Source organism: Schistocerca cancellata, chromosome 3 (assembly GCF_023864275.1).
Source record: "Schistocerca cancellata isolate TAMUIC-IGC-003103 chromosome 3, iqSchCanc2.1, whole genome shotgun sequence".
Taxonomy (NCBI): Eukaryota; Metazoa; Arthropoda; class Insecta; order Orthoptera; family Acrididae; genus Schistocerca; species Schistocerca cancellata.
Genome location: NC_064628.1, coordinates 156,692,408 through 156,716,389, shown reverse-complemented (window position 1 = coordinate 156,716,389; position 23,982 = coordinate 156,692,408). Strand labels below are relative to the sequence as shown.

Below are 23,982 nucleotides of genomic sequence, written 5' to 3'. Positions count from 1 at the left end.
ATTGACTGTAGAAAGCTCTGCTTAGCATCCAGCTACGATGCCTGAAAAAAAAAAAAATAGTCCTTGACATAAGGTTTGAATCACGCCGTTCCTGCCGGTTACTGTAGACTACAAGAACAAAATAATGTTAGAAGTTGATGTCTCTTCGACTTCTGTCTCATTAGAGATGCCACACTAGCTCAGCTAGAGAAGTATGGGGGGATATCATCTTGTTATTGACGAAGCTGCCGTTGAGGCAGTCCCAAGTCCAATTCTGTTCGTCAGATTTTCACCTATACGACTTCGGACTAACGGAGAAGATCCAGAAAGTTCAAACACGAGCTGCAAGACTCATAACAGGTTCGTATATGCCTCACGAGGAATTGTCAGAGAATCTCAACAACTTCCAGTGAATGGCTCTCGAAGAAATTAAGCGAACCATCGTTTCGAGAGAAGCCGAGGCACTTGTATTTCCCCACCCGTCTGCACCTGTAGCAATGAACGAGAACGCGTAGCAAAATCGAATACAACAGGAAAGTGAAAAAAATATATTGGAACACGTTACATCGCTCCGGATTGCAGAATGTGACTTACGTAACTCATGGAATGCATAGATCAAAGTTTGTAGGCTGAAACTTGGAGGACTATCTTATCAATCGCGACACCGCTGATTTCACCACTGTGCAATTTTCCACATCACATGTTGCAATTACGTCATGCGTACTATTGTTATTAGGCGTACATACAAGATAAGTTTCGAGTATGTAGTTAAAATATGTTTTTCTTTTTAATTTTGACACCGAATATGTACAAACATGTGTCTTGCGGCTCTTGATTACACATCCCGTCGTCAGTACACATTTAAGAACTTCACAGGAAGTGTATTGAATGTTAATTACATCGAACCCAATACACGTTGAAATGGAGTGTATCACTGAAACTATCTTTACGTGATATACTTTTTCTGTAAATAAGATTGGGTACTGTTTAATTGATGTAAGCATCCTAATTCGCCTTTTCCGGCGTCTTTCCGGACAAATGCCGAGTCACGGTCATGGTCGCTACCCTTCTACGTCTAGAGAGTGAACCAAAAACCCGTTAACATTTGAGAATTCACTACTTCACGGAATAAAGTAGGTACAGAGATAAAGATTGACACACACGCTTTAAATGACATAGGATTTTACTAAAACCAAAACTGTGCACGAAATGACCAACAGATGGCGCTTCATATGATAATTGGCGTAAAAATTGATTTTTAGCAAGGATGATGAACACGTCGGCCGTCATTCGTCAATACCTACAGTCGATGTATAATGTGGTGAACTGCACTGTACGTATAAAAGTAGGTATGGTAAGACTTTGATGTCGTATGTTGTCTTTTACAATCCCTAATGAGGCCGGACGATCGCGGTAGACTTGCGTCTTTAGGTAACCCCGCAACAAAAAATCATAAGGATGGAGGTGTGGGGACCTGGGAGGTCAAGCATGACGGACGTGGCGGCTCCGTACGCTATCCTCAATAAACGTCGTGCGCAAGAGGTCTTTCATGCATGTGGCCATTATGGGGTTGAACGCCATCCTGCATAAAAGTTGTACCTTCCAGCATAGCAAGTTTTTATCATCCAGGTTAGGAATGAACTGACATCCTCTCTCACTAGAGCTCATTTTATACACGATTCTCATGCGACGTCACTGACGTGTTGCTGTCCGACGCCATCTGTTGGCCAATTTTTGCACTCGTTTCCTGTTTCAATAAAACGCCATGTCATTTCAGGCATGCTTGTCAGTTTTTACCACTAAATTAGTGCATTTTGAAATGTTAACGGACTTGCGGGTCACCCTGTACATACATACTGTACAAACGACAATACGGTGCATGGAGGAGGGTACCCTGTTTCTCTTTCCTGGTCCATTCGTAAATGAAGCGCGGGAAATATGACTGTCTGTATGCCTTACTACCAGCCCTAATTTCTCTAACTCTGTCTTCGTGGTCCTTACACGATACAAGAAAGATACATTGGCAGCATTAGAAGTTTCTGCAATCAGCCAGAAATGTCAGTTCTCTAAATTTTATCAACAGTGTTGTGTGTAAAACTTCCTGGCAGATTAAAACTGTGTGCCCGACCGAGACTCGAACTCGGGACCTTTTCCTTTCGCGGGGAAGTGCTCTACCATCTGAGCTACCGCAGGAGAGCTTCCGTAAAGTTTGGAAGGTAGGAGACGAGGCACTGGCAGAAGTAAAGCTGTGAGTACCGGGCGTGAGTCGTGCTTCGGTAGCTCAGATGGTAGAGCACTTGCCCACGAAAGGCAAAGATCCCGAGTTCGAGTCTCGGTCGGGCACACAGTTTTAATCTGCCAGGAAGTTTCATATCAGCGCACACTCCGCTGCAGAGTGAAAATCTCATTCTGGAGTGTTGTGTGTGTGTGTTTGGTGCTTACGGGCGCTCATTGGCGAGGTTATCAGTGCTCTTGTTTCGCGAAGAGAACGTCGTCTTCCCTTCAGGTATTCCCAACTGAGTTTGCGAAAAATTTCCGTAATACTAGCTTGTTGGTCGAACCTACCTGTAACTAATCGAGTGGCACGCCTCTGAACTGGTATGAATTCTTTCTTTGTAAGGTGGCTATAATTTCGCACCTCACAAGAGCTCATCCACATACTTTGCTGTGATCTCCAAACAATTAGGTATCATGTGATAGGTTGTACATCGTATATATGAATATATAAAGGAGACTGACATTGTCATGTACGTCTTGTAAATAATTGTTAACGCTTATTGCATGAAAGGTGAGGGAGTGTCTTTATTATAAAACCGGCCTATACTGGTAGAGGTTTGAACGCCAGTGGAGGTGAAACCGCAGGCAGAACTCAAGCTCTGGGTGGAAGGCCCGCACAGGAAGTAGGAGACGGACGTCGTAGCACCTAAGCGCTGGAGCACAATAGAGTCGCGACCGGCCGGTTGTGTAGCCGAACCGGAAGGATTATACTTCGGAAACTACGCAAATCTTGGACGCAGGTGAGAGGAACGAAGAAGCAGCACCTCGGAAAACACGCAGGCTGGGTTATTTCAAAGGATTTTTACTCAGAAGCGTACCATTGTACGAGTATAGGTTTTTTCTTGCGGACTTTCCGCGCTGAACGACGAAGGACTACAATATGGTTGGTCGGCGGTCTAAAAAATCTGTAGAGAGGGAGAATATTCTATGGTTTCGGAAATATGATTATGATTCGTTTTCGGAATTACGATGGTGGGGAGCCGAGCCTTGCTGGGAAGCTGGCTTGGTGAGAGACGAAGTCTTCCGTTTTGAGCTCCAGTGTGTAACGGTCACTCAGTATCAGCTTCTTGTTGGTACGAACGGACTTGCTGTCTTTGCTCTCACGAGATTTTATAGTTAGAACGGCTAGGCACTGTACTGTTGTGAACTTATACGATTCTGGGCTTCGCCTCCGGGTTGGAAGTCGTCATAGAGTACGCAGCATTCAGTGATTGAGAGCACTTCTTCTGCCTGTACTTACGTTGAGACGTTATCTGAACTCCGTCCTTGTGGTTGGGAGTTCGCGTTTCTCGTCTGTAGAACACAGAGAGGAGAAGACAGTATTAGAGTAGTATATTAGTCAGAGGACAGCCTTCTGCCGTCCTAGTGTCTGAAAGAGTCTATTTGTGGCTGGAGTTCTTCCATCGTCGCAGACGAGTACGAGAACCATCATTTCGACTCGCCGGACACAGTACATACGGTGAAATCGCAAATTGCTTCGGCGTATTAGGGCTACAAAAGCCAGACAGCTGTGATCACGTTAGTTTATTTCCACTGAGTTTCCACACCACCGTAGATCATCTTTGAAAGTAATGTCTTCTAATCTTCTAATGTTTGGTACCGTAGATGATATCAGTCATTCCGCGTTATTGATATTAGAACGCGCAGTCATAATAAGGGGCAGAGTTCGGCACTTGATTAGTAATTTTACTTAGGAAATGTTAACTTTGTAATATTAAGTTTTTTAATCTACAGTAAATATATAAGCAGGAACAACGTTTATCAATCAGCAGTATTAGTTGCCTTAATCATTCGTTTATGTCTAGGTTGTAATTTATATGTTAAACTCCATTAAGAGATCCTAAGATCTGCAGCAGAGTGTAGTCAGACAGCGCGAAATCTTCCGTTTATTATTTTCCGTTACGCATATTCAGTTTACACCCGCCTGGAGTTGCATCTTGGATATTTATTTCGATCTATGGGGGGACCTCAAAGCTACGAGCAGTGCTCTAGAATACATCGCACAAGTATCCTAAATGCGGTATTCTTTATATAGAAGCTATACTTTCCTACAATTCTCCCAGTAAACTGAAATCGACCATTCGCCTTTCCTACTACCGATCTTACGTGCTTGTTTATGTTCATATCACGTTCTAACGTTACGCTTAGATATTTAATCGACGTCACTACGTCAAGCAACATACCACTATTACTATATTCCAACACTATTGCATTCTTTTTCCTACTGATCTACATTAAGTTACATTTTTCTGTATTTAGAGAAATCTGCCATTCAGCACACCAAACAGAAATTCTTTCTAATTGTAAGTCATCGTGTATCCTCTTATAATCACTCAACGAAAAAACTTCCCCTAATGCTACAGCGTCATCAGCAAACAGTCGCCTCACCCTGCCGTCAGATCGCTTATGTATACAGGGACTGTGAACCACATGACACACCAATATGCTTCACACACCTTATTGATGACACTCGCAAATAATGCGATACTTATAACCTTCTGAAAAAGGGCACAAATGCTGAAACCAGTAAAAAAAAAAAAAATATTTTGTGCAACTGCCGGCCGGGGTGGCCGAGCGGTTCTAGGCGCTACCGTCTGGAACCGCGCGACCGCTACGGTCGCAGGTTCGAATCCCGCATGGATGTGTGTGATGTCCTTAGGTTAGTTAGGTTTAAGTAGTTCTAAGTTCCAGCCACGATGACTCCGCACGGAGTAATACATCACCCTTTGTTGTTTTCATTGTTTAACAGTTCAGCATTCAGTTATGTTGATTTTTGCACTTAAAAAATCGTGGATGTGTTCTTTGAACTTGTGTTATTGATGCATGAGCCCGGTGGAATAAAATTACCTACTGGAAGGAAACTATATGAACGATCAAAGTGAGGTATTTGATACGTTGGCAGTATCTGCAGGACCGGAAGAAAGCAGTACGGCCTTTTGCAGCAGCTCAGGCTTACAGAGCCGAGGCACACGGTGGTTTGCGCAGGTAGCGCTGACGTTACTTTGGATAGGAAGCTAGCATCGAGCGGACCCCATCTCCAGATGAAAGAGAGCGCCTGGCGGCTGGCAGGACCGTGGGCCGCAGTGGAGGCGTGCCCAGCTGCTTTACTGTAATTGCGGACAGCGCAGTCTTGACGTGTCGACAGTCGTTGTGGAGGTTCCCCTTTCAGTTGTAGGACATCACCCGACCACTACACATCAAAGTTTTAACACATGACAGAAGAAGTATATTTCGATCATGTCGTGGAACATAAGTGGAAAAATTAGAACCGCTGTCCGCTTCCAACAAATTTATAGAAATTTTGTGTTAGAAAGACATGCCTGTTGAAAAGAAGAAGCGTAATTCCATTAATATTCAAAACTTGTAGGAACAAGTAACAGATTCCTCCGGCTGCCGAAATCTCTTTGCACGAATTTTTCCTTAGGCTACATACTGAGATTCCATTGAAGATTTCTTGCTCAATATGCGATACAAATCACTGCAGTCGAATTCATAGAAACTAGTTTATGTCTGTCACCGCAACAAATGTCTACACGAAAGTTTCAGATGAAACAGAGCTAATGTTTGATAAGAATATTTTTCATTGCAGCTGCTCACATATCTATGTTTAAACATTGTTGTATGCATATGAAAAATAAAATGTCTGCCAAAATAATGCACTGCTTAAGGTACAAGATATAACCTTCACCCAACTGATACTTGCTCTCAGAACTTTACGTTTGATGGTGTGAGGAATGCACGCTAATTACTAATTTATTTTATTTTTTCGTGCGGATCATTTGCTGGTGCAAGTTTTCCGGTTGACGTCATTTTGTGCTGTTTACGTGTCACGGAACTTAGCTGTAACTGTTGCGAGTAGGAGACTGTGACGAGTTCGTATTTTTGTTGTTGCTTTTTACCTCGATGACGATAAGAGAAATGCTTAAATCAGGTCCCGGCGCATAGCCTACTCCTCGTGAACAGCGCCGAGGGAGCTGCCATCCTTGGGCCGGATTACGATGAACATTGTCACGTAAGGTCACTCCACGAGGCTCTGCGATGTGGTTTGGAACTTAACGCAGGATAGTGGTGCGTGGTTTACTGATCGGGAGCTTTTGGTTGTCACCTCCCCTTGCCCTACCGACCGAATACTAGTGGTGAGCATAGATGTGTGTGATGTCCTTAGGTCAGTTAGGTTTAAGTAGTTCTAAGTTCTAGGGGATTCATGACCTCAGAAATTAAGTCCCATAGTGCTCAGAGCTATTTTTTGAACTAGTGGTGAGAAACTTTTCACCATCTTCGAGTAGCGCACCTCAGCACAACCATGTATTTAGTTTAAAAACATGTGTATTGAGTTTTTTTATGTGAACTTGGATAATGCGGCATTGTCTTGTTACATTGCGCTTTTGGCCAATAATTCCTGTAACCGTTCTAAAGTTCTGTATTTGCTCCAGATCATTTGTCGCTAAGAGCTCTAGTACGTTATTGCCACCATTCACGCTTACAGAACTAACTGCTCAAAACAGTTCTCACAGATAATAACTGGGAATCAATTATTAATTTATATCCGTTATTAATTTATATCCGTTATATTAACTGCAACAAAAACGTTACTCCGCAAGGCACTGTACGGTGTGTGGCGGAGGGTATTGCACGGAGCAGTGTCTTTTGCGCCAGTCGAAGGAAGTAGCCCGAATCTTCTTGGGACGTACGCTCTCAAAAATTCAGCAGTAAGCATTTCTCGTCATGCTCGATGCCATTCTTATAGTGCCTGCCACTGCAGTCTGTTTAGCACCCCCATTACGCTCTCGCGGCGACTAAACTTAATGGCATTCAGTCCCTGTCCGTATGTCAATTTTCCCGAGAGCTTATAACCTAAAAAATTCTCCCAGTCCACTCCTCAAAGTTTCGGTTACCCATGTAACTTCCTGAAGTGTTTGCTGAAGCCCTCATTTATTTAGAACTCAAGTCTCTATCTGCTGACCAAGTCGAAGAATCCGAAGTTAACAACGTTGCAGAAATATCTGAGCCTTTGTACATGATGAGCACCGCCTTCACCTTGCAAGCAGTGCCGTCGTGTTCAATCGCCGCTGGAAATCAGAAAGACTCTCTTCCGATCTCAAGCGACGTACATCGCTAGCACCTAAGTGACTTACTACCTGCAGTGATCTGGAACCTGTGTTACATACGTATAGCGTCTGGAAGGACATGCTCCACGTCTGGGATAACTCGCCCTCGCTATACGGACAGGGTGCACGCTGCATTTCTTCCCCTCCTTGGCTACCATATCCTTAAGTGGCTACAACATTGCAGCTCCCAAATATAAATAATCCTACCCTCTCCAAATGAACAGAACTTGCAGGCCGAGAGGCAACTTGCGAAACAGGATAGATGATCGCAACTGGCTCAATTTTCATCGAACTTATTGACAAATAAAGGGATTAGTAATCACAACATTGTAACATCCAAGTCCACTAAAAAAAGGCGAAGTATAGATATTTTTTCAAAAAAGCGTATAAAATACTTTTTACGCCTTTATCAGAGATGATCTCTGATCTTTTAATGATACCTTTGTGGTTCAACTTAAAACAAATATGGTGCAAATGACAGAGCATTATATTCCAAGTAAATTAATAAAAGATAAAATATCTCCCATGGGACGTAAAATATATTACAATTGCGTTGCAAAATCTGGGAAATAAGCAAGCCAGATTCAAAGGAAAGCAAAACCTTCAACATTGGCAATGATTTACAGAATCTCGAGATTTACTGTCAATTTCGGTTTCTGGTGGTAGTCTATATAAATTATTTGAGTTGCAAGAGAGAATCATTCCCTTCATTGAGTGATGGTAATAGTTTTGCTACAGACGAAATTTCCACTGATCAGTGTTACTGATTCGTGCGAGTAGGTGACAACTGCGTTCTAGAGTAATTTACAATTAGATCCCCTTGGGAATGCCAAGCGCTGAATGCGCTCGTACAGTTTATATCGCTGGGCACCTTTCGGACAAAACTAACAAAATAGCTCCACTTTTAGCAATCGTCTTTTAGCTGTCGACAATGCATCCGTACCTAAAGACTAGAAACTCGCACAGCTCAGACCAGTAAGCAAAAATAGGAAGTAGAAGCAACGGGCAGAATTATAGACCCATTTCACTAACACCGATTTTTAGTAGCTTTCGGAAATCATACCTTTAAGCTGTGTTCACAAAAATACGATCTATTAACATATAACAGTCAGAGATTCAGAAAGTATCGGTCATCCGAAACCCAAGTGGCTCTTTATTTACACTGAGTGCTATCGGCAGAGGATTTCAAGTCGTTTCCACACCAGTGCTCACAAGCGGCTGTTAATCAAATTGCGCAGCTATGGAATATCGTCTCAGCTATGCGACTGCATCGTGATCTCATTTCAGAAAGGTCATACTACGTCGTAACTGAGGGGAACTAATCTGGAGAGACAGACGTTGCGTGCGGCGTTCCTACAGTGAGTGGGGCGCTGTCGTAAGCCAATGGACTCGTATCCAAGAGAACAGCGATTCAAATCCGGGTACTAGTATCCAGATCGAGGTTACCCCTGATTTTTCTAAATCGCTTAAGGCGGATGTTGGGCCGAATTCATCCCCATTTACGGCTAAGTGCTCTTTCTCTAATGCCCTCGTCTTCTATGGAACGTTAAATCTTAATATTTCTTATTTTTCCTGGTGTTGCCGAAGTGTGGTAGACTATATCATGTTCTTTTATTAACGTTAATGATTTACGAGACAATCTGCGCAGCCTTTTCAGATTGTTTGCAGGTTATGTCGTCGTTTACTGTTTTGTGTAATCAGCAGAAAATCAAAACGAAGTACGAAATGACTTAGGCGTGATATCTGAGAGGTGGAAGAATCGCAGTTCAGTTACCACGAAATAGGGGAAACAGTGTAACGGATCTGACAGTGAGTTGGGATTACAGCAGTCATCGAAACAAAGGCGTTTTTCATTGCGGTGAAGTGTTTCACAAATTTTCAATCAACAATATTCGCCTCGGAACGCTAACAAATCTTTGCCTGTCTGTTATTCAGGAGAAAGTCGGAGCCTGCACTGAAGAGTTCACTAAAGTGGTATGATACACCCTCTGCCAAGTGTTGATGTACGAATCAGAGAGTAATCATATAGGTATGGACTTAAATGAAGAGGAATGTGGCATTAAGGTCCGTATACTCAGTTTGTAGTCTACTGTTGGCAGTCTTCACTAGCCGAAAAAATGCGAGCAGTCTATTAACCTGACAGTAAGATATCTGGTAATAACAGTGTCATATGAAAATATTCATCCCAGTATCCCTCCAAGTTTACCAATAGACCTCCCATTCGCACATGGCACGTAGACCAAACCGATAACCATAGGTGCAAAAGTGTGCTATGAAGACGTACAGACAGCAGTTTCTCAGCACTAGCGCCCGGAAGGGAGGGGGCAGAGGGCTCATGTGAGGTAAGTCAGCTGGCTCTAGATGCCTTCATCCACTCAACTATGTAGTACATACTACCTTCAACGCAGTGCTGGCAATAGGCACTGTGCCTGTCACAAGCGATAATGCAACCAATAATACAGTGTGCACCAGATAGATCAGATGGTCATCCAGCCAGCTGGATTTCACAGGATCGCCAACATAAACGTTGGGTATATTCGTGCAGTATCGGATGACTTGCAGTACCGGCCAACTGGCCACTACTCTGATTTCCCTTTTCGCTTCCTAATGTCGGAAGTGTACAATAATCAGAAGCAATCTTGTATATCCTTGTGCACTGTAGTCGGATATCTTGTTCCTCTCCGCAGTCCTTCATCTGCTCCGAATGCTTGGTGGCGATGCTGGTACGACGCAGAAGATATTTTGAGCCCTGTGGTAGCCGTTTTTAAGGTAAGTGATTAATTCCGTTGCTATATTTCGGATACCTATGTCACGTAAGGAATGACATCTAACACATGTTTCATGATAATTTCTATAAAACGACGTACAATATGAGTTGATCTTACTGCGTGTCTGTCGTACAGTACTGGCCACCCGATTGTCTTTCAGTGTCGGCCAGAAGTAATTTCACTTTTTAAATTACATTTCCTTCTTCTTACTTCTTTTCAGATTGAAATGGCGGAAAATGAGGAAACCTAAGAGAAAAATCTAAAGAAGAGTGTTTGAACATGGCTGTGAGCAGATTTACATCTAGCAAAATGACCACGATGGAGCCAGCTGACCGTTTTCAACAATTAGAAAAGAAAAAGATCGCCACCGAAAAGACGAGATTAAAAACAGAAATAATGAAGTCTAAAAGAGAGCTGACGAAAGCTGAACTTAAGTCGGATGTTCCAAAATGAAATAAACGAGCGAAGGGTGGTCATGAAAAGCTAATTATAAAGCTGCGGAGAAAACCGAAATTTACAGGAAATAATGGGTCAACAAGAGAGACTGAATCGAGCATTATGTGACTGGAGTCGTCTGAAGACGACTGGGTGCTGCGTACCAAGTGTAGAGGCAGGGAACGTGATGGCTGTGTCGATCAGGGGAATATTTTGTACTTTGTTCGCGATATCTGTCAAACTGAGGTAAACATTGGCGAACTGAGCTGAAATAGTAACAAGTTCCCTTGATTTTGTGTATTATTATTATTCAATAAGTATCAGTGCAGCGTATCAATGAAAACCGATATTATCACAGAAACACAATGGTCCTTACTGCAAGACCCAGCCGGCCGAGGTGACCGAGAGGTTCTAGGCGCTACAGTCTAGCATCGCGCGACCACTACGGTCGCAGGTTCGAATCCTGCCTCGGGCATGGATTGGTGTGATGTCCTAAGGTTAGTTAGGTTTAAGTAGTTCTAAGTTCTAGGGGACTCATGACCTCAGAAATTAAGTCCCATAATGCTCAGAGCCATTTGAACCATTTTTGGAAGACCCTTTCTACAAGCCTTGTAATGTTAGGTCTTTTACTTTCGATGTAATTAAGTACTATGAATAAACATAAAAGTCATTACCCCGTGTTATTCGTAGATCATAGTAACACTCCCATTAACCACCACATTTACACAGTAAAGTTAAAAAAACTTAAATCGGTCGATACTGCACGACTCTCCCATAGACACAGTCAGAATAATACTTTAGCTACTCTTTCTAGGAGAAAGAATGTCTGTTTCAGTGATTATAAGTTGCTGAGCAAAATGGATGAAATGTAAAGGACGATCAAAAAGTTTCCATTTGAGGGTGTTGCTACTACGTATATGCAACGAAGGGCGACTCCGACGAGGGTATATAAGCACCGACATGTAAGCAGGGGATTGGTGTGGTATTCGTGTCTTTCCTACATGCGTGCGGTACATGCAGAACCGTGAGCTATGGTGACGTAATTACCAAATGCACCCTAATAGCATTTACGTGCTGTTGTTCTTTCCTTGGCTGCCGAAGCACAAACACCGGTGGACATCGAAGAATGAAAAATGTGTATGGGGCAGCATGTCTGTCGGAAACCACCATTTTCGAATGAAAACTGCGACAAAGGGGCGCGGGTGCTTCACAATAACGAACGTCCCCCTATCGCAAACGTCGTAACGCAGAAGTTAAGTCAACTCAAGTGGAGACTCTCAAGCATCCGCCCTATAGTCTTGAGCTCACGTCTTCGATCCCAAAAAAGGATAGACGATTCCTTTCGGAGGCTGCTGTGCAACAGCCAGCTACTCTTCCCGCAGGAGGACACGGTGTTTTACCAAACGGATATCTTCTACATCTACATCTACGAGATTACTCTGCTATTCACAATAAAGTGCCTGGCAGAGGGTTCAATGAGCCACCTTCTAGCTATCTCTCTACCGTTCCACTCTCGAACGACGCACGGGAAAATCGAGCACTTAAATTTTTCTGTGCGAGCCCTGATTTCTCTTATTTTATCATGATGATCATTTCTCCCTATATAGGTGGGTGCCAACAGAATGTTTTCGCCTGGTGTGTCGATGGCATGATTGCCTCAGTGATCACGGCGATTGTGGTTGATTGGCGTACCGATTCTGGACTGTAGGGCCTGCAAACGGAAGTTTTTGGATCACCCCTTATAATTACGTGATGATCGTTTTCAGATAGTTTATTCGACGGAAACAAACATTAGTAGGATCATCGGAGTCAACAAGAATGTAATTTGTCAAATGTCGCTGCTGTCACGCACCACAAGTTGGATTTTATGCGCTATTGTAGTAGAAAAAACATTCTGATGTGTTCGCAGCGCCATTATGTCGGAAACTACACAGAGAAACGCAGAAAAATAAGACGTCCAAGAACAAAGGCAAGAAGACAACAGGTAGACGTCAAACAACTTCCAACGTTCACAGCTCGCCACTTTAAAAACCTAGTGTCAGGTCTGATTGGGCATTCGAAAGCGCGACATGCATACGTCATGGCAGCGGTGCTACCCCAAGATTACTGTCGTAGGTGTGGCCACAGTCTGAAAGAGAAGGCACGCCTCCGCGGCAGTGTAGTACGACTGTGGAAGCTATGGGAAGGCTATGTTGGAGCACTTACTAGCATGCAAACGAATTAGACTGTGACAGGAATTTATGATTTCTTCATTCGCCCCACATGGTAATTGTGAGGACAAGCTTTTAATATTCAAGTTCACATGACACATTAGGAAAAAGGATTCATCAGTTAGTGGTTCTTATTATCTAAAGTGAATAACGAAAGAGACTGTATCCATTTTCTAAACAGAAAATTACGATTTGAAGTTATAATAACTTCGGGGTTTTCTAAAAGTGACTTGGCGTTTTCTACATAATTCACTTTTTTATTGTGAGGTGGAACCGACAGGAAGCGCTTTGACAGAAATTCGTTGATCACATTGTTAGATCGGACAAGGAACGTGTACATCACCTCCAGTACGACCATACATAGAAAAGTCTGCGGTGGATAACAACATCTTGACGCTCAAACCTGACCGAGGGAGGTGGCGCAGTGGCTAGCTCACTGGACTCGCATTCGGGAGGACGACGGTTTAACCTGCGTCCGGCCATCCTGATCTAGGTTTTTCCTGATTTCCCTAAATCGCTTCGTGCAAAAGCCGGCATAGCTCCTTGGAAAACGCACAGCCGATTTCCTTTCCCAACCTTCCCTAATCTGAGCTTGTGCCCCGTTTCTAATGACCTCGTTGTCGACAGTACGTTATAAACTCTAATCTCCTCCTCATTCTCTTCCACAAAGCTGACGATTAGAGCAAGCTGCCGAAGGGTATTTCATAAAAGTGTATGGACGATTGCAGAGTTTGGGTCAGTCTACGGTCAGAAATGTTTCAGACGTCACCAAGAAATGGACATAACAATGAAATGAACATCCAGCACACATACCTACTTGAAAGTCCAAAGATGAAAGTTGCAGGTGCAGTCTTCCCCTTCGCGAATGGTCGAGACTCAACTGCATCTGAACGGCCAAGGGAGATGTGGTCACATCATAAAGAAGTGGTGTTATTGTTACACTGCTTCGTATGGTTGTGGCGCGGAGCGACAGGCAATGAAACATTCTGTTGAGAACTGCCCACGCTATGCATGAAGTGATGCCGCGTGCTTCGATCTGCTTATCAAATTTAAATGTTAGCCTGTAAATATACTGTTTATGTAAATGTGTGTATCCTGCAACGCTGTATAGTACCAATAATGTACTGAAGTTCTTAAGTAAGTTGTAGATGTAGGCTGTTTCCGACTTGCAAAAAAACTACGTTAAATTTCTGGTTTTTTTCTTTCCTCGCAAAGTATATCAGTATATGTGGTACAATGCCGTCATGAAAATGCACTTCCGTGTCCTTTCCTCAAGCTTAATTCGAACTATAGTTTAGTCATGAGATAAATACTACACAAAAGAAGAAATAACTAAAAATATGTGCTAAAAGTAATCCTCTTATACATGAGACTGGTCGGACACTAATAAAAACAGGGAAAGAGGCACCCACAGAGAGAAGAAGTAAATGTTGCTTAACAGTTCTAAATGTGAATGTAAAACGCGTTTGAATAAAAAGCTGAGTCTGAATTCAAAAACGTATATTGAGTGAGAAATGAACATGCACCAAGAAAGGATCAACTAGCCAGCCTAAAACACGTTAATGCCCAATAATTGGGCCAGAAGTCCTAACCTTACACAAAATCTTAAAAACATTGCCCACACTTGTCTCGCGGTTACTTAATGCAGCGGACAAACCAAAAGAACCTGCTCCCCTCATGTCAGAATATAAAATGCAGCATTAAGTAAAATGTGGTGCACGGCAGTGTCACACCACAAGCGCATCACACAGGTGGGTCCCGAGGCCCACGAGAAAGACAGGCCGCGGCGCGTACGTCACGAAGGTAGTCCTGAATTCTCTCGCTCGCTCAGCTCAGCAGACAAAATGCGTTTCTAAACCTGTTAGCTCGCAGCTGGGCGAGTACGTACTAACGAGAATTGCATCTTCCGCTGGAATCTGCTATTATGAAGTCTTGCTGATTAACAATACCACCGGAAAATTTAATTTTAGACCAATACTCGATATAAATGTTATAATGGCTTGTTTATAGCATTTAGTCTCTTCTGCTTTACAGTACTCATTACATGCTGGAAGTGGTGCCTTAAGCAACTGATAATCATTTCAACACGATTTTATTTTATTGTACGCCAGTACAGCCGCAACAAATTATAAGTAGGCCCATGGACTTCCCATCATTATAGGACTAATAACAGTAAGATTCCATAATAGCGGATTCCAGTAGAAGATTCCGTTTTCGTTTGTACAGACACGCCTAGTTACGACTTAACAGGTGTGGAAACGTAGTTTATCTGCTGAATTGAGCGAACTAGCGAGCGCAGGACTACATTCGTGACGTACGCGCCGCGGCCTGTCTTTCTCGTAGGCCTCGGGTGGGTCCTCACGGCGAAGGAAGAGCCTTTGTGTAAGCGAACATTGCCCCATTCTCTGTCGCGTTAAATCGCTGCTCTCCAACTGTGTGACTGGAACGATGTTCACTGTGGCAAAACTACGGGCTTCACCAGCCATAATTTGTTATTTTGGACTTCAGCCATATGTTCTCCTACTGATATATTAATCCTTCCGCTCAACAACGAGGTAACAACACCCGACGCTTCTTTGCTTGCATCCCTACTGCTGCCGCGGCGATAACTGGCATAACAAAAAGTCCTCGGCCCAGTTGGATATTAAACATGAGCGTTTTGGCTTCGGAACGTGCAAATGCTTTTCCTGCAAAAACTGTCGTTTCCCGCTACCCTGTGCCATGAAGCGCAGTGCGGTCTGCGGAGTGTAAATGTAGATGCGGCACTTCTGGATTGCTGTTAGCTCCTTTTTCCTACATCTACATTCTGCAGACCACTGTCAAGTGCATGACGGAGGGTACGTCTTGAAGTACTAGGTGGTAGTGCTTCTACCCGTTACATTGACAAACGGAGCGCGATATCTGATGAAACGCCGCTGCACATGCTGTAATTATTTTTATCTTTGTGGTCGTGATGTAAAAGTATGTGGGTGGGTGTACTATATTTCTAGATTCCTCACTTAAAGCTGTTTCCAGAAGCTCGGTAAGCAGGCTTTTTTGGGGCAGTTTCAAGAACGAGTTTTCACTCTGCAGCGCAGTGTTCGCTGTTGAAACTTCCTGCCAGTTTAAAACTGCGTGCCGGGCTGGGACTCGAACCCGAGTCCCTTGCCTTTTGTGGGAAGGTGCTCTACCGACTTACCTATCCAAGCAAGACTCACGACCCGGCTTCGCAGCTGTACTTCCTCCAGTACCTCATCTTCTACCTTCCAAACTTCATAGAAGTTCTGCGATACCTGTGGGACTAGCACTCCTAGAAGAAAGGATATTACGGAGTCATGGCTTAGCCACAGCATGGAGGCTTGTTTCCGGAATGAATTTTCACTCTCTAGCAGAGTATAGCACTTGCCGGCGAGACGAGGGTCCCAGGTTCGACACACAGATTGAAGTGCCGGGGAGTTTCTCGGGATAGTTTGCGTCTATCTACAGCGTTTGCCAATTCAGTTTCTTTTCTTTTTTTTCAGCATCTCCTTGAGCTCTCCTATGGCCCAAACAAACTTGTGACTATTTGTGCTGCCTGCTTTGTGTACGTTTTATATCCCATGTGAGTCCTGTTTGGTTTGGGTCCCATACGGGCAGTTAAAGTGTTTTGTAAGCAGTCTCCTTTGTAGACTGATTGCATGGTGCTAGTATTCTACCAATAAACCAACTGTTTTACCTATTTTAAAAGAGTAAACCGCCATTTGACAGTATATAATTATATTTATCGTTTGTACTATCCAGACTTCGGTTTTTATGTCATTATCTGGTACAATGCTAAATGTTGTTAGATCATTATTAAGTCGCATCTGTTAAGGCAGGTAACCAAGGCTAACACATGTCTTTCAGATGTAACTGTCAAAGAATGTGGACTCTACAAGACGTAGTACATATGGAGGATTGCTTCCGGAATGAATTTTCACTGTGCAGTGGAGTATAGCACTTGCCTACGAAAGACAAGGGCCCTAGATTCGAGTCCCTGTCCGACACACAGTTTTCACTTTCCAGAAAGTTTCCATATTTACTATGTCCTCTAGAGTCTACAGTCTTTAACAGCTGCATCTTAAAGACATGTATGAGCTTTGTTTACTTGCTTTCGACTGAATTAACTTATATAACTTAATACTGGTCTAACAACTTTTGGCATTGTAGTTGATAGTGGCATAAAAGCCAAAATCTGGGTAGTGCAAATGATAAATTTAATAATACACAGAAAAATGGTGATTTACTCTTTTAAAAAGTATTGCATGACAGTGGATCAACGTCATCGAAAACTTTTTACTTTACCTATGACTGCCCCATCGTATTTGTTCAGTTTCACATGTGCACATCCCAGGTATCCATACGACCTGTTTCAAATGTCTCTTTCATACTGTAGTCATAGAATACTACATTCTGTTCGTGTTTGGAATTGCACAATTTTAAATGTCTGAACATTTCAAGCAAATTACCAGTCTTTGCTGCACTTGGATATCTTGCCAAGATGTAACAGAATATTTATGCAGCTTTTATTAAACTGTACTTTATTACAGATACTGCAGCATCTGCGGAGGTCCTAAGGTTATGATTAATATTGTCTGCAAGATCATCAATATACAACATGAAGAGACGCATTGTAGGACAATCACTGGAAGCAGACTCTTCCATAAAATATCTAGGAGTATGCGTACGTAGCGATAAATGACCACACAAAGCTAATCACAGACAAGGCAGATGCCAGACAGATTTCTTGGAAGGAACTGGTGGAAATCTTGTCTATCGACAAAGGAGGAAGCGAAGCATCCTCGCACCAATTGTTGAATATTGTTCGTCGGTCTGGAATCCGTACCAGCTATGAGGTAGAAAAGATCCAAAGAAGAGCAGTGCGTTTCATTACAGGTTGATTTAGTAAGCAGTAAAGCATCACGCAGATGCTAACCTCTGCAGGAGAGGTGTTACTCATCGTGCTGTGACTTACTATTAAAATTATTAGAACGTACGTTACTAGAAGAGTCAACCAATATATTGCTTCCTCCTATACATTTCTGAAAGTATTGGTATGGAGTGTAGCCATGTATGGAAGTGAAACATGGACGATAAATAGTTTGGACAAGAAGAGAATAGAAACTTTTGAAATGTGGTGCTACAGAAGAATGCTGAAGATTAGATGGGTAGATCACATAACTAATGAGGAAATATTGAATAGGATTGGGGAGAAGAGAAGTTTGTGGCACAACTTGACTAGAAGAAGGGATCGGTTGGTAGGACATGTGTTGAGGCATCAAGAGATCACCAATTTAGTATTGGAGGGCAGCGTGGAGGGTAAAAATCGTAGAGGGAGAACAAGAGATGAATACACGTAGGAGATTCAGAAGGATGTAGGTTGCAGTAGGTACTGGGAGATGAAGAAGCTTGCACAGGATAGAGTAGCATGGAGAGCTGCATCAAACCAGTCTCACGACTGAAGACCACAACAAAAACATACACTTTTCGTGAAACGTCCATGAATATAAGATGCGAGCTCACATGAAAAGTTAGCAGCAGTGATTCTTCCCGCAAACTAAACATGAAAAGCGGGGAACGGCAGTGGTACACACAGTACCATTCGCTACACACCGAAACGTTGCTCTCCGAGTACACAGTGAGTCGCAGAAAAAATGATCAGTATTCAAGGATATGACAGGAACTGTCATTCGAAATAGAAAACTGTAGTAAACATGGGTTCTAATATGCATAGTTAAAGAGCTATGTGAACACATATACTGTAAGCTCCTCTGCTTTCCATATTTTTATGGATTGAAAGAAGAAGAAAGTGTCTAGTAATCAAATGGCTCTAAGCACTATAGGACCTAACATGTGACGTCATCAGTCCCCTGGACTGAGAACTACTTAAACCTAACTAACCTGAGGACATCGAACCTGAGACCGCAGCAGCAGCACGGTTCCGGACTGAAGCGCCTAGAACCGCTCGGTCACAGCGGCAGGTTTGTCCAGTAATCATGGGCTCGGAAGTGCATATATTAAGAGCTATTATCACTTGTTAATCTTCGCTCCTCGTAGGCCTTAACTTATGCATTTTAGAGCCCATGTGTACCAGACTTTTGATTGAACTTGTCAAATCCATGAACACTGACCATTTTACGTGGGACACCATGCAGATGTGGATGTAGGTGTGGGATCCCAACAAACATTCCTATGACACACCTGAAGTTACTTCTACATCTGTCGATGGGTCTCCATCCGCGATAATGTGCTATATTCTCCTTATCAAGAAGTCCTCAATCCAGTAACAAATTGCGATCGTTACCCCATACGATCGTATTATGTTGGTGCATAAGTTCGAAGAGTTTACAAGAGATACACATAATAGAGACTTTATGATCAGTAACATATTCTCCTTCCCTATTTACAACAGCCTGCCGACGCTGGGGTAACTTTCCGATTCCGCGATTATAGAAATCACATGTTTCTGAGCTGAAGAACTCGTCGAGCCATTACGGAACCGATTTTCATACGAAAAGGACGTTCCATGAAGGCTGTTCGATAGAGAGTGGCAAAACTGAAAATTTGAGGGCGCAAGATCAGGTGAATAAGGTGGGTGCAACTTCTGTGTAGCGTTTTCTGTCAGTCTAGATGAATGCAGGAGGATTTTATCGAGGAATAGTCTTCTTGGTCGTTGTCGTTCGATTTCGTCTGCAACGCTTCTCAGTTGTCGACCATAAATGTCAGTAATGACGGTTACACCCCGGGAATGCAATTCGTAGTACGCCACACCGTCGCTGTCCCAGACGTGGAAAATAATCTTTGAGGTGCGCGAAGTTCTTTGTACGGGGTGTTGCTCCATTGTTTGGGCTCGACCATTCGCTTCTTTAACTTGGGTTAGCATAAAGACACAATTTCTCGTCACCAGTAATGGCACAGGATAGCAATTGTCGCTGTTTTTCACGAACGAACGGATGACGAACAAGCAGAGATTCAGATATGACCAACAGCTGATTCTTGTGATTTTGGCTTAGACCGTGCGATAGTCATACATCTGATTTTTGAGCCATCACCATTGCATGCAAATGTCGCACGTTGGTGGAATAGTAACGTGCATCACTGTGTGTTGATGGGTTTAAATAATCATCACCAAATCGTGAAGGTCTTCCTGAACGTGGAGAGGCGCTAATGTCAAAACGATTCTCATTAAAAAGAGAGAACAAGTTTCTTGCCGTGCTCTGTCCAAAAGCATTACCCCCATACACGGTGCAAATGTTTCTGGGTTTTCTCTGCTGCTGTCACCCCTCTACTGAACTCAAACAGAAGAGTATGTCGGAAATGTTCCAATTTCTGCACATGGCACTCCATTTTCTAGCGTCCACAGCTCCACTCACAATCTCCAACTGACAAAGTGACAATATGTAAACTCAGATAGCAGCAGTGAACTATAAATAAGAAATGAGAAGTTGTAAATCTACCGGGTGATCAAAAAGTCAGTATAAATTTGAAAACTGACTAAATCACGGAATAATGTAGATAGTGAGGTACAAATTGACACACATGCTTGGAATGACATGGGGTTTTCTTAGAACCAAAAAAAATACAAAAGTTCAAAAGATGTCCGACAGATCGCGCTTCATCTGATCAGAATAGCAATAATTAGCGTAACAAAGTAAGAAAAAGCAAAGATGATGTTCTTTACAGGAAATGCCCAATATGTCCACCATCATTCCTCAACAATAGCTGTAGTCGAGGAATAATGTTGTGAACAGCACTGTAAAGCATGTCCGGAGTTATGGTGAGGCATTGGCGTCGGATGTTGTCTTTCAGCATCCCTAGAGATGTCGGTCGATCACGATACACTTGCGACTTCGGGTAACCCCAAAGCCAATAATCGCACGGACTGAGGTCTGGGGACCTGGGAGGCCAAGCATGACGAAAGTGGCGGCTGAGCACACGAACATTACCAAACGACGCACGCAAGAGATTTTTCACGCGTCTAGCATTATGGGGTGCATAAACATCGTACGTTGCAGAAGGTGTTTATCAGCTAGGCTGGGGATGATGCGATTGTGTAACATATTGGCGTACCTCTCACCCGTCACGGTAGCAGTTTTTCGGTCCAACGCCATCTGTCGGACACTTTGTGAACTTTTTTTTGTTCTAATAAAACCCCATGTCATTCCAAGCATGTGTGTCAATTTTTATCTCTCTATCTACATTTTTCCGTGGTTTATTAAGTTTTCAAATTTATACTGACTTTTTGATCACCCGGTATGTATAGCAATAGGAATACCAACACGGAAAACAAAAACGCTACGACCTTATGCACCAATACTTTGGATGACAGGTGTACCGAGTCAGACGGCTTGCGGAATGCATTCGTGGAGCTCGGAAGGAGGGAGAGGCTAGAGCGGCGGACTTACTTGTTGGCGATGGGCACGAGGGACCAGTCGTAGCCCTGCAGCACCTTGGCGACGGCGCTGTCGATGCCCCTGGTGGCGTGGCTGGTGTCGGGCGCGGGCAGCTGGCTGCAGCCGCGGCCGCGGTCCATCTCCGCGACGGCCGCCGCCGCCACCGACGCCGCCGCGCTCGCCGTGATCTTCAGCAGCGGCTTCTCCCCGCTCGTGGGCAGCATCGCTGGGCCCGCGTCCAGCGCTTTGCTACTCGGATCACCGGAACCGGGACTCGTAACCAGTACTACTCCTTCCTCACAACTATTGAAGACGCGTATTCATGTTAGATACGCGCACCGGTGCACTGAATCTCGTTTCTCGAGAGTATACGATGGGAAAAAACTCGTTGGAACAGCCAGTACTTGATCAGTATCTATGTCTACAAGTACGACCTAACTCCACCAGCGCATAAAACCAGATGGCAACGTAAACGTGTCCATTACTTTAACGTTCTTCGATGTAGAAGCGTGTCCCAAAAGTACTTCCCCAGAAAATGACAATCGTAACGGTATAGATGCAATTATTGTTTATTTGGGCGTTCGCAAATGCCTTTTGGGTGCCCACTACACTCACTTTTATCAAGTCCCGACCGCTGTATTAGGTAGGTACACACTCGGCCGTCACACGCCCGTGGGCTGGCGGCACACCGCCCGTGCAGACAACAGGTGGCCGACTGACTGCCAGCTAATAGCCGGTCGCGCGCCGGCAGAGAGCCCGGGGCCGCAAAAACGACAGCGCGCGACAAAAGGCGTCTCCCACCGAGTGCACCAGCCGCCCCCGGCGCCGGCGATATGAAGAATGCGCCCTTGTTCGGCCGGCGGCCCGCTTTACATAGGGGTGCGGTGGTGGGGGATTCGAGGCGCTAGTGGGAGGCAAAGACGGCGGAAATTGGCTCCGCGCGGGATCGCTGGCGGCGGAGATGTGTCTCGTGTAACGATCTGGAAAGGGAGCTCACCACTAGGGAGGAAAAGCGAACACGACGAGCGGCGGCGCGCCTCGTTGGCGGCCGGCCGGCCGGTGGGCGGGGCGAAGCGCCCCTCCCTCGCGCCCTCATTGGTCCGCTCCGCCGCCGGCGAGCGGGCCCGTTCTCACCCGATTGCCTTCTCCTCGAACGCCGATGCATCCGCGCTCGTTAAATTAATACAGCAGTTTCTACGCTCCTGGCTCGCACGAGGATGCACAATAAATAGACTGAGGTCAGAAGTCCTGCGATGACGATATGCACATAAACAGATGGCTGTAGTATCGCGTAGATAAGCTGTAAAAGAGCAGTGCATCGGCGGAGCTGTCATTTGTACTCAAGTGATCCGTGTGATTATGGTCGCAGGACGGCTATTAACGTACTTTGGACGCGGAGTTGTAGTTGGAGCTACAGCCTTGAATAATTCCATTTACGAAATCGTTAGGGAATTCAGTACTCCGAGATTCACAGTGTCAATAGTGTGCCAAGGATACCAAATTTCAGGCATTACCTCTCACCACGGACATTGCAGTGACCGTAGGGCTTCACTTAACGGCCGAGAGCAGCGGCGTCTGCTTAGAGTTGTCAGAGCTATCAGAGAAGCAGCACTGCGTGAAATAACGGCAGAATTCAATGTGGGAAGCACTATGAACGTATCCATTAGGACAGTGCGACTACATTTGGCATTATTTATTTATTTTATTTATTTATTTATTGTTCCGTGGGACCAAATTAAGGAGAAGTCTCCATGGTCATGGAACGAGTCAATACATGAAATTATAACACGATATTAGAAACAGATAAAATGAAATATAAAAAAATATATTCAGGTGACAAGTCGTAAGTTTAAATGAAGACAATCAACAATGTAACACTGGAATTTGCTGAATTTTTTAGCTCTTCCAGGAGCTCCTCGAAAGAATAGAAGGAGTGAGCCATGAGGAAACTCTTCAGTTTAGACTTAAAAGAGTTTGGGCTACTGCTAAGATTTTTGAGTTCTTGTGGTAGCTTATTGAAAATGGATGCAGCAGAATACTGCACTCCTTTCTGCACAAGAGTCAAGGAAGTACATTCTACATGCAGATTTGATTTCTGCCTAGTATTAACTGAGTGAAAGCTGCTAACTCTTGGGAATAGGCTAATATTGCTAACAACAAACGACATTAAAGAAAATATATACTGTGAGGGCAATGTCAGAATTCCCAGATTTTTGAATATGGGTCGACAAGAGGTTCTCGAACTTACACCACATATAGCTCGAACAGCCCGCTTTTGAGCCAAAAATACCCTTTTTGAATCAGAAGAATTACCCCAAAAAATAATACCATACGACATAAGCGTATGAAAATATGCGAAGTAGACTACTTTTCGTGTTGAAGTGTCACTTATTTCAGATACTGTTCTAATGGTAAATAAAGCAGCATTTAGCTTCTGAACAAGATCCTGGACATGGGCTTTCCACAACAGCTTACTATCTATCCGAACGCCTAGGAATTTGAACTGTTCCGTCTCGCTTATAATATGCCCATTCTGTCTGATCAAAATATCGGTTCTTGTTGAATTGTGAGTTATAAACTGTAAAAACTGAGTCTTACTGTGATTTAGCATCAAATTATTTTCCACAAGCCACGAACTTATTTCATGAACTACATTATTTGTTACTGTTTCAATATTACAATATTAATATTAATGGGCTATGTCACCAGACCACCGACGTGAGTGCGTTTGCTAACAGCACGACATCGCCTGTAGCGCCTGCAACCATATCGGTTGAGACCTAGACGCCTGGAAAACCGTAACCTGGTCAAATTA

General features: G+C 43.8%; 1 protein-coding gene across 1 annotated transcript in view; it reads right to left on the bottom strand.

Annotated features, from left to right (window-relative positions):
• Positions 1-21,993, bottom strand: part of LOC126176175 (transcription factor Sox-10-like) — a 268,165-nt gene extending 246,172 nt beyond the window's left edge. Inside the window, exon 1 of the mRNA XM_049923316.1 lies at positions 21,180-21,993. Coding sequence (XP_049779273.1) covers positions 21,180-21,391 — 212 coding nt within the window. The 5' untranslated portion in view covers positions 21,392-21,993. The remainder of the gene's footprint in view (positions 1-21,179) is intronic.
• Between the last annotated feature and the right edge of the window lie 1,989 nt (positions 21,994-23,982).